Source organism: Mytilus edulis, chromosome 8, assembly GCF_963676685.1.
Source record: "Mytilus edulis chromosome 8, xbMytEdul2.2, whole genome shotgun sequence".
NCBI lineage: Eukaryota > Metazoa > Mollusca > Bivalvia > Mytilida > Mytilidae > Mytilus > Mytilus edulis.
Window position 1 is genome coordinate 87,508,472 of NC_092351.1, and position 16,256 is coordinate 87,524,727.

The window sequence follows — 16,256 nt, forward strand, 5'->3', positions numbered from 1 at the left end:
ATTCAACAATTCATGCAAATTGTTTGTCATCAATATATATTTTCAAATACTCTAGCAGTGAATATTCTATTTTTTAGACTTCATATTAAAATACAAGATTTTGATTGGTTATTAATACAAGGGATACAATTTACTCTATCCCATAGCTCAGCAGAGTCAACTTATTCAATCTCATGGCTCAACAGAGTCAATCTACTCTATCCCATAGCTCAGCAGAGTCAACTTATTCAATCTCATGGCTCAACAGAGTCAATTTACTCTATCCCCTGGCTCAGCGGAAGACAATTTTTAATGTCACTCTCTCACGTAGACCAATCAAAAATCTATAATCTAACTTGTAATTATGTTGGACAGCATATTTTACATTGACATTAAAAAATATGACACATTTATAACAATAATTTGACAAGACTTACATCTGCTCCAGAGAAAACAATTTTCATGGTCTGTAAAATGTCCTCTGTTACAACAACCCGAAGTAATTCCTGAAACAAGTATTATTATTAAGTTAGTCAACAGTTTTATATCCTCAAATAAAATGTTTGAAAAGAATTATAAGGCTTACATTCTGTATTAGTCTGTCCCAAGTAAGATGTCTGAAGTTAAATTGTTGTCATTTATTGCTGTGTAACATATCTGGTTTTTTGTTCATTATTTTGTACATGAATTAGTTAGTTTTCTCATTTGAATTGCTTTACACTTTAATTGTGAATGGAAATGAGGAATGTGTCAAAGAGACAACGACCAGTTCGTAGAGCAGCTGAAGGCCACCAATGGGTCTTCAATTCAGCGAGAAACTCCAGCACTCCAGGAGTCCTTCAGCTGGCTCCTATCCATTTGTCCATTTGTGACATTTTATAGCAGACTATGGTATATGGGCTTTGCTAACTCTTGAAGGCAAACAGTAACCTACAGTTGTTAACTACTATGTCATTTGGTATTTTGTGGAGAGTTGTGTCATTGGCAATCCTACCTATTTATATTTATCATCTGGTATGCAAGATATGCATTTCATCTACATAAGACTCATCAAAGTCATTTGAATCAAAACATTTGAAAGGCAATATATTCAACAGTTATTCCTTAAACTATAATCATACTTTATATTGTTTATAAGATGTGACAAAAGCCTCCTCTCTAAGCCATTAAGTGAAAAATTCTACCAAATACAGCATTGAAACAGGTCCCAGATAGCTCAAATGTCATGAACAAGTTATTTAATATCAAAACTTATCCGGATTGAAAAAAAAAATGATAAGGTTAAATTTGAAAAATATTAAGGAACTTTATAATACAATTTATTTTGTACTTTAGCAACATTTTCTGTACATAACAACCAAATAAAGAGAAAAGCCTTACAGCAGATTTCAGTCAGTATGTAGCTAATGGTTATATCTTTGGTTAGCTTGCGTGTTAGCTGAACTGTGAAGTCATTGTTAGGTTAGGTAAACTACCCTCCTTTAATAGTAGACTAGCCCAACAGATAAAAAATCTATCTCTCTGTAGGACTAAGCTACTTTAAAAGGAGGGTAGTTTACCTAACCTAACAATGACTTCACGGTTCAGCTAACAAGCAAGCTAACCAAAGATATTTCCATTAGCTACATACAGACTGAAATCTGCTGTAAAATCTAACATCTTTCATAAGTTTATGGAATACCTCATTGAGTCCTCCAATGAGTGGATGCTGATCAATCCATAACTTTCTCTCGTATTTATCTTGAATGAACTGTTTCCTGTTAATGGGAGATGACTCTGTATTTATACCATGTACAGCTTGTAGTCTGTTTTCCCAGAATTTGTTGGCATTCTCATTTCCTACAGCCTTCATCAACTAAAACAAAATATATATATAATACATGGATTCATTATTATTCATGGATGCCTATTTTCTAGATTTCCTGGAAACAAATTAAATGAACCACAAATTTAAAATTTACCGACTACAAATACAAATTCATTTACAGGCTTTAAGCAGATTTTATTTAATTAGTTTTTTGTTCATCCACTTAAATTGGTAAAACATATCTATGAAAATAAGAGAATCCACAGTGGGCAAAATAAGCAAACAGGATCTAATAGATTTTCAGCTAAAATATTTGACCACTCTTTTCTTCATTGACCTTCTCATCTAAAAAAAAAACTAGGGCAAATTTGCAAAACCCTCAAGTTGATATTTTCATGCAGACATTCTAATATTTTTTATGTGATTGCTGTTTTATCCTCTGAAATGTTTACCCCATATTTTTATTACATCCAATGAAATGCAATGTATAAGATGATAATCAGTCATATTAACATTTAAGTCTTAATAACTTTCACTATAAAATTCTTACTTCTATCAAACTTGGTGTCCATATAGTTGTATCCATTCGTAAAGATTTGATACGAGATATTCTGTGGTCAAAATCTCTGTGAATTCCTGAAACCAGTTAATATTTTTTTATATTCAGAGAAAGTTTTATTTTTTCACAATAATTCATTCTATTAAACATTTTGCAATTGTTCTTCTTCTTATACTTAGCAGATAGATTCTTGTTTGTACTTAAATCAACGTAATATTGATTTTTTGGTCACAGTTTTCTATCAAATCACATGGAGAGGGATGTCTATTCCACCATTCATTAGACATTACAATTAAGAGCCCTGTGTGCTTTTTTTAAAGAACATAACAAGCCCAATAGACCCCTTTTGAGTTTATTGCATTTCCGTCCGAAACTTTAGCGTTTAGGGGCATTGTCATTTCTCTCCATGTTGAGAGAATGGTAGAAAAAATATAATGATAATCATGCTATATTGCACGAATTAGTCGAGAAATTAAAAACTTGTTATTGATAATCAGAACTGCTGTCATTAGGGAATTGTGATTAAGTACATTATTTCTAGTTTATCAAACATAATGATGATCAAGAGGACACTTGATAAACTAAGTACTTTAATAGTGCAGGGATACAGAAGATTGAGGTAACCCCTCTATCTGGTAAATGACGTCATAAAGGTGCCCATAATTTGATGAAATTCTCTAGTGAAGGACATTTTTAATTTTGGTTTCTTGTAGTTTGGTATGACGTCCATTATCACTGAACTAGTATACATATTTTTTAGGGGCCATCTGAAGGACGCCTCCGGGTGCGGGAGTTTCGCGCTACATTGAAGACCCATTGGTGGCCTTCGGCTGTTGTCTGCTCTATGATCAGGTTGTCGTTGCTTTGACACATTCCCCATTTCCTTTCTCAATTTCATTACTAGAAAGTGGTCAATTATTTGGTCCTTCTAAAAGTAATATGTGTTGTGTAGTCTTATTAACATAGTTTACCTGCACAGTTTTTACACAGAACAATACCAATGTTAATGGAAGCCCAGTGTGCATCTGTAAAACAGAGACAGAATGTTAGTAAATACATAGTTGTTAATATCAATATAGAGCAATAGAAGATTACTTGAACAATGTAACCACAAGTTAATACTCCTTGTTATTGCATGCAGTGTAATATCACACAAAGAATTTCTCTTTTTGTATGTTTTGCCATGTTATACACAGCTACTTTTACACAGCTACTTTTGCATAAGTACTATTTCTGTACTAAACAAGAATGTGTCCCCAGTACACGGATGCCCCATCCGCACTATCATTTTCTATGTTCAGTGGACCGTGAAAATGGGGTTAAATCTCTAATTTGGAATTAAAGTTAGAAAGATCATATCATACAGAACATATGTACTAAGTTTCAAGTTGATTAGACTTCAACTTCAGCAAAAACTACCTCGACCAAAAACTTTAACCTGAAGCGGGACAGACGGACGAACGGACGAACGAACGGACGAACGAACGGACGGACGAACGGACGCACAGACCAGAAAACATAATGCCCATAAATGGGGCATAAAAAATGCAGTACTGGCAATTTACTTCTAATATTTAGTACTATTTCTTTACTTTAAAACTATTGTAATATTTAGGTACTTGTATTTTACAGTACTTGATTTGTACTAATAATTTGGAACAAAAATAATACAATATTCCATGTTTGAAAATCATAACTTTAAGAAATTTGAAATAGAAAAACTTTCAAAATGCTGAAAATGTAACAGTAGTAACCAAAAATCTATAGTACCTAAATTTCAAGTAAAAATAAAGTACTGTAAAATACAGGTACCTAAATATTACAATAATCTTAGAGTAACAAAATAGTACTGAATATTAAAAGGTGATTTCCAGTGCTACAAATTTTTAGTACATAAATAGTACCTATGCAAAAGTAGCTGTGTAAGAGGTCATTTTATGAATAGTGGTACCCATGATAATAAATGAATCCATAGCAACATTATAAAGAAGCATATTTCAAGAACAGTAAAAGTGATACCACCCAATATGATCTGTGCTTTGTAGTAATAAGCCTTGTGTTAAAGACTCATGACATGTGGTTGAGGCTAACTTAAAAGTGAGAGAATGGAAAACAATTTTTGAAGTACACATACATATGGATGAACATACAAAGGACGTACAGAGAGACAAGGGTAAAACTTAATATGGCGTCCTCCTCAGTTGGGGTCTTAAAAGAAAATCCACAAAAAATTGTTTCTCTTGAATAATTATAAATCCAGTGATCGGGAAGGACGTGCGCCCTGCGCCTATAGCACATATTGACAAGAAATGGCGCATACAGGGACAAATGTAAGCGCCCACGTGGCGCAAGATATTTTTCACTTCGTTTCGAAATGTTTAGATATTGTCAAATGAATTTCCGCTTGTGTTCCGTGACACCATGTGTGTGTACACAACTGTGTAATGTTCCTCCAATAATAGGGGCACCTATATATTTTTGGGACGTATTGGGTGTTTCCCTATCATAATAGAACCATGCGATTAAACGTCTCGGTGTTTTCCTATTGTATAAATAGAACCTTGTGGTCTAACTGATAACCCGAAAAATGTAATTAACCATCATTCAGGATATATTTGTTTATAAACAACTTTAAATTTGTGAAATTTGGCTAGTACAGACGATATTTAACTCTAATAATAATCTCATTTAGTTTAGCTTGTTATTATTTCGATGGAAGAACCCCAAGACTTTTTAGGAATATAGTTTTTGTCTCCATAAAACTAAAAGGCGCCTAACTGTCCTTGTCATTTTTTGGTCTTTGGCTTGTTTTCACATTTTGTAAACATGACTTCAGCGATTTGTTGTTATGTTCTATGAATTAATGGTACTCTGTATGTTATTCTTGTCACTGTGATGAAGTTATAATAATACAAGAAGTGCAGAGGAAATGCCTGAAATGTCCTCTGATACGGAACGTCTAGAATAAGTATCGTATCGACGAAGACCCAAATTTAATGTACAAAAAAAAACATGAACATGAACAACGCAACAGTACCAGTTTAAACATTGTAAATAAAGGTTGACTTAAATATTGTTGGGGTTGGAAGAAGTTATTGTATATTCATTGAAATTGAAATTATAAAATCACAGGAACAATATCCATGATTTTATTTAAAATCATAAAGGTAAGTATCAACACCTCTTTGCCAAAATATACTGATAATTTTTTTTTTACAGAAGTCAATTAAAATGGGCCCCTCATTTAACAACATGGCCCATTATTTTTTAAAATGGCCCATTGAATTTATTTTTGAGGGGCCCTGGGCCCATAGTGAAAAAAACCTTCCAGATCACTGTAAATCCCCAATATATATTTACCTGGTGCCCTACAATCTGCACAGAAATGGTTACTCTGGTTTTCTCTTACACTGTCTAATACCTGAAATTATAAACAGAGCAATTTTAAAGGGACATGTCGATGAGTAATTAGATGGTTGATATAAGAAGATGTGGTATGAGTGCCAATGTGACACTCCCATCAAAATTTGAAAAAGTACTGTAAATTCAGAAATTAATGAGATGAGATAAATATTTGATCATTTATTAGTCCACACTATATTCTATCTTGATGTGGCTTGGTTTGGATTTGTGGAAGAAATTTTGCTCGAACCGCTGTCTCTCAATATACTAGATTTTTTTCCAACTACTGAACTGATTATGACAAAACTTGACAGGAATGCTTGAAATAATAAGTTTTACAAAGGAAAAAAGTCACATTCAGTTTTAAAACAATAATGTTTTCTTTACAGAATTTGATAGCTAATGGCCATAAACGTATTAATGTGGTTTTTTTTTAGTCTTTCATTGAACTTTGTATTCATAGCAGATGTTTAAGTTTTTATTATTTCTATTTGCAACTTTTACACATGTTTATTAAACACTGTGTGTTGACCTCAAAATGTTTTGTTTTCTTTTTTTTTGTAGGATTGTTGTCTCATTAATACGTCCCCTTCATCTCCATTTCATTTTATAGCAGGTTGGATAGCAATGGTATTTTGGCTCGCAAAAATTATCTTTAATCATAGTCTTTCATAGCACTTGAACAACATTCTTCTTTCAGTATTAAAAACTTATTTGCGATCTAGGAGTTAAAAAATTCACTGGTTCGAAGATATATGAGCCGCATCGATATAAATTGACTTTATGTAACTATAATTTACTTGTAAATATATGAGACTTTGATTGTTTTTGAAACATTCAAATGTGAAATAAGTTGAATTTCATCTGTTTTGTGTGAGTTATTATAACAATTCGTTTCTTAACCAGACTTTATATAGATATATTTTCAACCCTGAATAGGTTGACAAATGTATAGATATGCATTTGAATTTTGCTGTTTGATTTCTATCTGACACATATAATAACAGACATTTATCTAAAATGTTAACACCACCTACAGTATTATCTCCAAGACCGTCTGCTATAGCGTCCTCCATGGCCATCTTCCAATACACACAGTCTTGTTTCTCTGTGAAAAGTAATCTGTTAAAAAAATGAAATTGACAGAAAATTTAATGAAAAATAAACATCAAATTAACATAACAGGTTTTTTTTCATGTAAACATTTCATATCATATCAAAGTCTGAACGACAACACATATTTTATTGCAAATTTCAAGTCTATAGACATCAGACAAGCAAAAGATTTCAGAATATTTTTGAAGAATCACATTTTAAGGAACATCAAATTCGCTTATTCATTATTCTTCTACTATCAAGAGTATTTTTATGACTAAAACCAGCAATCTGCATCTATTTTACTTTTTCAAATAAATTCTGAATTTCAGAACTGTTAAATATGTAAAACATCATTTTTTATAGCTGACTATGCGGTACGGGCTTTGCTCATTGTTGAAGGCTGTATGGTGACCTATAGTTGTTAATGTCTGTGTCATTTTGGACTTTTGTGGATAGTTGTATCATTGGCAATCATACCACATCTTCTTTTTTATATCATTTATTTACTCTCAAACTTTCATGTCTTGGCATTTAGCCCAAAACAATCTAACAATCTCTTTTTAGAAAATTACAAGTGGATCAAGAGACATAAGATCTTTTTATAAAGAGAAAAACTTTCTTGAAGGTTGTAGTCACTTAAGCTTAGAATTGTATACATCCTTTGTTTCCTACCACATCTATTATTTTTATTTTGATACCAAATCACCACAAATTTTTTTCACAATAACCTTCATATTCAAGAAATTACTTTTGACCGCAAAAGTAAACAAAAGCCTGAATTTTATATGAACTGCCTTAGAAACCGACCCTTGTTTTTGCTAACTTTTTTGGGGGGGATTGCTGGGTTGCCACATTAAATTTTACACGTATCAGTTACTGTAACTGCAGAAATTAATGCATGCATTTATTATGGCAAATCATTGAACTGTGGCATAAATGTGACATTTATTCAATGTGATTGCAAAAAATTTATAAAGGAAAAAGACTAGTGAAATAAGGAAGGTGATTTTTTATTGGTGTGTATACTGATGCTGATGTATTTTTCACAGTAACAAACGTTGCAATTACAAAAATGAGTTTACCATTACTCTTACTTACATAAAATGCCCATAGTGAGTGGACAGCTGCATTTTATTCCGACTAACTTCTTTCACGGACGCTAACTTCATGTCGATTTCATTTATTGGTGAGGCAATCTTGTAATCCTGCCAAGTAAATTAACAAATATGAGAAATTGCAAAAACTTATGAAACTTTCTTTAAAGATAATCATCAATATCTTTCTTTAAAAAAATGTTTTCACCTTCTGTTTTAAATGCCTCACCAGAAACTCACAATAAAAAAACCTGCACTTGGAGTCAATCTGAAATAATTATTTTTTATGTTTGGCTCACATCTGAGTTATACATTAAACATCAACTTTATATTTTTTGTCTGCCTTGTACTTTAAAATAAAATTATTGATTAGATTTTGTTTTACAAACATCATCTTGACAAATTCTGTACAGGAATTAACGGTTCAAAACAGACTTCGATCAGTCATTTTACTGTTACAAATTTAGTAAGGATTTTACTAACCTGATGTGAATCATAGTAACATAGTTTTCCTGCTTTTATCGCTACAAACAATTCTCCTTTCCTCTCAAATTTAATGAAACCCTAGAACATAATGTTTTGATTCAATAAATAAATTCATTGGATATATAACAGTTTGAAGCTTGATATGTCCTTAACAATAGAATGTGATTTAAACAGTCAGCTAATTTTACAGAGTTATCTTCTTTATAAAGCACAAAGGTGTCAGTATTCACCTCAAAAACTAACAAAACCTTTGAATAGACTTATTAAGAAGGGATATAGTTACGATACTGTTGTCAGGTCATTAAAGATTGCATATTTTGGCGTTAATATTGATTCACTTATAGGGTCTTTGCATCGGAACTAAACACATTTATTCAAAAACCAGTTGTTGGCATGACACGGGTTATGTTCTTCTCATATATGTTGTGACGGTATGATACTAAACCCCTAACAGGAAGGATTGTGCCTGATGTTCATATGATGAAATCATAATCTTTCAGTCAGTTTAATTGAAGTCTGGAGCTGACATGTCAGTTAACTGCTAGTTGTTATTTATGTATTATTGTCATTTTGTTTATTTTCTTTGGTTACGTCTTCTGACATCAGACTCGGACTTCTCTTGAACTGAATTTTAATGTGTGTATTGTTATGCGTTTAATTTTCTACATTGGCTAGAGGTATAGGGGGAGGGTTGAGATCTCACAAACATGTTTAACCCCGCCGCATTTTTGTGCCTGTCCCAAGTCAGGAGCATCTGGCCTTTGTTAGTCTTGTATTATTTTAATTTTAGTTTCTTGTGTACAATTTGGAAATTAGTATGGCGTTCATTATCACTGAACTAGTATATATTTGTTTAGGGGCCAGTTGAAGGACGCCTCCGGGTGCGGGAATTTCTCGCTACATTGAAGACCTGTTGGTGACCTTCTGCTGTTGTTTTTTTCTATGGTCGGGTTGTTGTCTCGTTGGCACATTCCCCATTTCCATTCTCAATTTTATTATCCCCCTGTAGTGTTATGTACTCCCTTAACACTGATATGATCCATGATTGAGAAGGAAACATAACAACTAGAAATAAGGTTCTGGTGTCAAACTTGATTAAGATCTGATTTCCTATTGATATTCATTTGTACAATAAGGAAATTTACAATTGAAACGTTTACAATTTAATTGTCATATTGAATAGATTAAGATCTACACTTCCAATGGTATAAAATAAGGAAAGTTTACAATAAGAAAATATTTAATTCAATTGGCATATCAAATAGATTAAGATCTACATTTCCAGCGGTATAAAAAAGGGGAAATTTACAATTGGAAAATGTACAATTTAACTGTCATATCAAATGTAATAAGATCTACATTTTTAATGGAATAAAGTAAGAAATTAACAATTAGAAAATTTACAAGTTGAATGTCATATTGAATAGATTAAGATCTACATTTCAAATGGTGTGAGAAAAGGAAAATCCACAATTGAAAACTTATAATCTGTGATAAATTAATTAAATTAAGATTTCCCATAGGTATAGGAAGAGGAAAATTAACAATTTGAAAACTGACCATTTTATCAGGATCACACATTTGTCCACCTTCTGGCTCACCATTCTTTGGTTTCTGGAAATAATTATTAAAAAACAAATTAAATTCTAAGTGGACTTAACAAACTTTTGATAAATAACTCTTCATGCTCTTGTGAGTCTACAGAATACTTTAAAAGCATTTTAAACTGAATGATAAACAGATACTTTAAATTTATACTCCTTTTTGAGGCCCTTTACAGCTTGCTGTTTGGTGTGAGCAAAAGCGCTGTGTTGAAGACCGTATCTTGACCTATAATGGTTTACTTTTGCAAATTATGACTTGGACAGAGAGTTGTCTCATTGACACTCATACCACATCATCTTATATCTCATAACAACATGTATGTATGTAAACTTAATGTAGTATAAAAATTGTTCCAGAAATTAGAATGTTTCTAAATTAATTCAGAATTCAGAGTACAGATATGTGGATGGGTCCAGATCACGAAATCCGCGCTTAAAAACATGAAATCCTGAGGTCCTGAATTAAAAGAAATTAAATCCCCATATCTCGAAATTCGAAAGAAAAATTCCCGGATCCCAAAAGGATTAATCCCGAAATCCTGAGATTGAAAACAAACACCTGATCCCGACATCCCAAAAAGGGTCCTGTCCCCTGCCCTTTATATTGTACTTGCTTACATACCTCATAGTTAATTATAGCTTCCATTAATGTGTTGGCCCATAGAGTACACTCATCTATAAATAAAAAAACAAATAAAAATTAGTAATCAACATCTTGATTTACAAATCTTAATTGATTCAAGCCATGATTATTCTACTTAATCATAGTAGCTACATCTACTTTTTAGTCAATCAGTTTAAGTTAAAGTAACTAAAGAATATTCTCAGTATGTCTAATTTCAGTGGGTTTCCGAATTTCTCGTTTATGGCAGATTCAATTCAAATTTATATTTTATCATTATATATCAAACTTTTATTTTTTTTCAAACCCAAAGGTATAATAACTACAGGTGAACCTGAGTTTTGTTGGGTTTTAGTAAACTCCATTTTTTTGTTTCCTTTAGAGTATCCCCCTCAGGGACTGTTTGGTTTAATTCTTATTGGAAATGGTGTCTGGTGTTTCTTTCTACTTCAAATTTTTTTCTTATCCTTAATATCTTCAAGTTAGATTTGAAAAAAAGAATCTTAGAACGAAACTTTGCAACAGATAAGGACTTTGAAATTGTGAAACTTTATATTGAAAAAAAGAAACTATTTTAAATCATCATAAGTGAAGAAACATAGCAACTTACTATAGCTAACAAAAGGGGAAATCCTATATGAGTCTATATATTGTGGAATCATTTATTTTTGTTAGTAACCAATTTCCATGGATTGGGAGAAATTATAATTTCGTGTATATTTTGATTTCATTGTTTTGACAAAGTGTGTACAAGTTAACATTTTTATATCAAATCAAAGAAAATTGGTATCCAATGAATAATGATGTATCCACAGTAGTGGAAATGTTGTATCATATTCATATTAAGATATTTTGTACTTAATAATATAATATATATAAAATAACCATACATTGTCTCGAAATATCAATGTTATTTGTACAAGGCCTAGAAACAGGTAGAAAGCGAGGCTGTGCGGAGCATTTCTACCTGTTTTGAGCCGAGTACAAATAACATTGATATTTCGAGACAATGTTTGGTTATTCTTTATATACTGCAACTCTTATAACTGTTCTAAATCATTGTAAATGAAGAATTTAGGGTAAAAAAATCATTTCTTAATTTTCAACGGAAGACGTAAAATTTCCGCAAACCTGTATGTTTTATTGACGTCATAAATAAAACTCTACAGAAACATAGTGTCAACGTCATAAACAAGGTGATATACGGTCAGTGACTGTATATCCCATATGAATATACGGTCAATGCAATTTGACTGCTCAAATAGCACAGCTGCAGTATATCATATTTTAATTTTTTATCTGACAACCTTGAATACCATCTGATATCCACTTACAGGAACTCTACCACCACAAAACATAGAAGGCGTTGTTTCAGCTGTTCTCTAATTTTTTTTATAAATATATCTTCATTTTAACAGTAATTATATCTTACTCAAAGTTTCTGCTGCAAATAAGAATGTTCTGTTCTGGTTAATTAGGTTGAACTTGAACCGATCTGCATTTTTATCCTGCAAAAGATATAAAATTTGCCAAATAAAATATCTATAGCTATAAAAATAAGATTGAAGCAAGGAATAAATACTGGAATCAATTTGTCCACATTTTTTTCAGATTTCATTTTCTATTTAAACAAGTATCTTGTAAAAATTACTGCAGTGGTACCTTTATAAATAAATTGCAATCCTGGTATCTATAATCATTTATCTTTATAAAGTACAAAATTTGAGACAAATGTTTAAATTATAAATAAATGGTGCAAACAGCTGAGAAACCTTAAACCAAATGTTTTCTCTTTGTTTTATTTCACCTAAGGTTACGTCATCTTAAGCTTATTGCTGAAGTTGACTTGCTGGTTAAGTTCTAAGTACATATATATTACTTTAAGGATGCTTGACGTACAGGTGGACATGGGTTAAACTTAATGCCCCCTCTGCTACGGCAGGGGCATAAAAATATGACATCAGGTCAGATGACTTTCAATGATATAAGAAACAGTAAGGAGTGAAAATATTCTAAAATAAAATGTTTGAAGGAAACAAAAATAATTTAAAAAAAATCTGCAAACTCATGCTGGTTCATACATATCTCCTATAAAATAATATTATTAAAGTCATGACCATGCAGTGAACTATTGTTATTTGTGTTTACTTCATATTTTTGTATCTTAAAAGGTTTTTTAAAGTTTGATACAAATCTACAAGAGTGATAGAAACTTTTAAATATATTTTGTAGAATTTTTTTTTCATTTTTATAAGTGACCTGTCACACTGAGAAAATCCTAGAAATTGAATGATATAGCAATTATGAAAGACAAGATGCAAAAATGTGATACATCAATAATAAGAATAAATTAAAGAACCTTAGTGAGCACGCTCACATACCCCACGTCCCCACATTGTCATTGGAGAAATTAATTAAGTATAAGAAAAAAAAATTGTATAAGAAAAAATATTGAATAATAATTTCCTGTCAATATACATAGTATGTCCTTATTATCTACAAAGTTTCATGAAATTCTGTTGTGTGGTTTGAGAGGAGTTGCGATGACAAACTGTTGCAGTAGTACATTAAAGTAAATAAGTTCAAAGGGGCGTAACTCCTAGAAAAAAAATTGAATCGCAATTTCCCGTCGATATGCACAACTACATAGTATGTCCTTATTATCTGAAAAGGTTTCGTGAAATTCTGTTGTGTGGTTTGAGAGGAGTTGCGATGACAAACTGTTGCAGTAGTACATTAAAGTAAACAAGTTCAAAGGGGCGTAACTCCTAGAAAAAAAATTGAATCGCAATTTCCCGTCGATATGCACAACTACATAGTATGTCCTTATTATCTGAAAAGGTTTCGTGAAATTCTGTTGTGTGGTTTGAGAGGAGTTGCGATGACAAGAAACAGGACTGACGGACGGACGGACGGACGGACTGACGGACGGACGGACTGACGGACGGACGGACGGGTCAAAAACATTATACCCTGCGCAACTTCGTTGCGTGGGGTATAATAAGATTCTTCAAAAAAATTAAAAACATTTGAATTCATTTTTAAGAAAAATGATCTTATTACAGTGTTCTATATATGTACAAGCAGACAACATATTGTAAACCAACTATTTTTCTAGCCTCTTTAAATTGAGTTTGCAGCAATTTATTTTTGTCACAATTTTCTACTAGGAAAAGAACCTTGTCATTTGAAATATTTGCAACAAGTTTACATTTTCTCTTTTTTCATAATCATAAAAATGTATAAATAAAATTAATTGGTTTACAATTATATCATAATTAAAATCATGCTAATTAGAATAATTTACCATTGCAAACTGCATGATTTTGGTTACCTAAAGGAATATTAGTTCTATAATAATGTCAGAGGTCCATAATATGCCAGTAATACTATGAGGTCCAGGAGCTCAGTTCACATAAAAAAAATTACGACAAAAATGATCGTAGGTTATACTGAATTGTTAATGACTTTTAAATATGTTTTTTTGTAAGATCTTTTTGTTAAGGTGGTACCTAACACTACAGGGAGATAACTCTGTAATATCAGCTTAACGTTTTAGTTACGTTGCGTTGTGAAGGCAATATAAAGCTTCTCAATGATCAAAATTAGTGTTTGTCAAACTGCTATATAACCAGTGTAATTTTTCTGATAAAATGCTTGGTTCAAATTATTTTAATTTTTTATATTTTTGTAAAAGGGTCAAAGTAAATACTTTGTCAAAATTTTATGAAAATTAAACGAGCCAAATTAATTTTAGTGAAAGTGTTGGGTACCACCTTAAATGAGTCATAGGAATGAAAAAAAGTTATGTATCATGTTCTTCATGTATACTGTAAACCAACTTATTTTCGCGGATACTTTATTTCGTGTTTATCTCCAGATAGTCTACTTCATGGCGATTTAATTTCGCGATTTTCTAGTTAACTTGATATAGTTTAATAAGCAAAGATCCAAGTTATACATATATTCGCGACGATTTAATTTCGCGTTATTTTTCTACTCGCGAAAGTCGCAAAAATTAATCGCTCACGAAATTAAGTTGGTTTACAGTATACCAAGATGTTAAGAAACTATGGTACAAAATCTGCAGTTGACCTCTAATGAATTGGGCTTTTAAATCACATAGCTCTTTGTATTAACTTTAATATGTACATATATACATTTTCTGAATGTTTGAGATTAAGATTAAATGATGAGGGTTAATCCAGAAAAGCACATGGATAACCATAGCCTCTTCGAATTATATAAAATTATATAATAGTGAGGTGGGTAGGAGGGGTCCTGATCCCAAAATCCCAGGCTTAAAAAAACAAATCCAGAGGTCCTGAATCTAAACAAATTTAAATCCAGCCTTCCTGAAATTCGAAAAAAGAATTCCAGGATCCAGAAAGGGTCAATCCTGAAATCCTAAGCTTAAAAACACTTGATCCCGAAGTCCTGATAAAGGTCCTATCCCCCCTCAATCCTGAACTCTTTTTAATATTTTTTTCTAATTCAAAATGTTATAGAATAAAAATGTGTCCATAGTAGTTGAATGACCCACTTGCACTATAATTTTCTATGTTCAGGGGTCAAACTCTAATTTGACATTAAAATTAAAAAGATCATATCATAAGGAGCAGGTGTACTAATTCAAGTTGATTAGACTTTAACTGCATCAAAAACTACCCTGACCAAAATCTTTAACCTGAAGAGGGACAGAAGGATGAATGGATGGATGCACAGACCAGAAGAAAGAAGCCTGCTCCACTGATTCAAGGCTTTATCATCAAGTTCCTCATTAACAATGCAAAGACAATAAATGATTAAACATAAGCTTCAACAAAAACATGGTATAAAATTGAGAATGAAAACAGGTAAAACAAGAATGTGTCACAAGTACACAGATGCCCCATCTGCTTTATCATTTTCTATGTTCAGTGGACAGTAAACATGGGGTAAAACTCTACTTCGGAATTGAAATTAGAAAGATCATATCATAAGGAACATGTATACTAAGTTTAAAGTTGATTGGACTTCATCTTCATCAAAAACTACCTCAACCAAAAACTTTGACCAAAACTTTAGCCTGAAGCTGGACCAACGGACCAACGGACAGACGAATGCAAGCACAGACTAGAAAACATTATGGCCATTAATGGGGCATAATAACTGGGGCATCAAAATATATAATGTACCAAAGAGACCACAAACCAACCAAAGCACACAACAAACGCCCAAGGCCATCAAAGGGTCTGCAACAAACCAAGAATATCCAGCATCTGAAGTCTTCCTGTAATTTTTTAAAGCTATAGAGTATAGTGAAAACACAATTTGCCATCATACCTTTACACAAACTTCAACTCTGTTCATACAAGCCAGTGGAATTATTCTCTTAGATATCTGTGACTACAAAAAAAGAAAATTAATGAATATAAACATTTTCTATCAAGAAATAACTATCATAAATAAAGACAATAGTCATATACTGTAAATTCAGAAATTATTGCGTGCATTTATTATTGCAATTTTGTCATTTTACACTTGAATGCGATTTTAATTTTTACGATTTTGAGAAAAGTCATGCTTAAGTCAGTTCAAATATTACAAAATGCGAGTTTTAATT

General features: G+C 31.8%; 1 protein-coding gene across 1 annotated transcript in view; it reads right to left on the reverse strand.

Annotated features, from left to right (window-relative positions):
* LOC139484491 (arf-GAP with Rho-GAP domain, ANK repeat and PH domain-containing protein 1-like) overlaps positions 1-16,256 on the reverse strand; it is a 76,713-nt gene that overhangs the window by 33,872 nt on the left and 26,585 nt on the right. Inside the window, exons 7-18 of the mRNA XM_071268223.1 lie at positions 15,977-16,039; positions 12,084-12,159; positions 10,652-10,704; positions 9,986-10,039; positions 8,423-8,503; positions 7,944-8,050; positions 6,785-6,869; positions 5,706-5,766; positions 3,317-3,370; positions 2,337-2,422; positions 1,661-1,834; positions 417-485 (exon numbers count right to left, since the gene is read on the reverse strand). Of these exons, the coding sequence (XP_071124324.1) occupies positions 417-485; positions 1,661-1,834; positions 2,337-2,422; positions 3,317-3,370; positions 5,706-5,766; positions 6,785-6,869; positions 7,944-8,050; positions 8,423-8,503; positions 9,986-10,039; positions 10,652-10,704; positions 12,084-12,159; positions 15,977-16,039 (963 nt within the window). The remainder of the gene's footprint in view (positions 1-416; positions 486-1,660; positions 1,835-2,336; positions 2,423-3,316; positions 3,371-5,705; positions 5,767-6,784; positions 6,870-7,943; positions 8,051-8,422; positions 8,504-9,985; positions 10,040-10,651; positions 10,705-12,083; positions 12,160-15,976; positions 16,040-16,256) is intronic.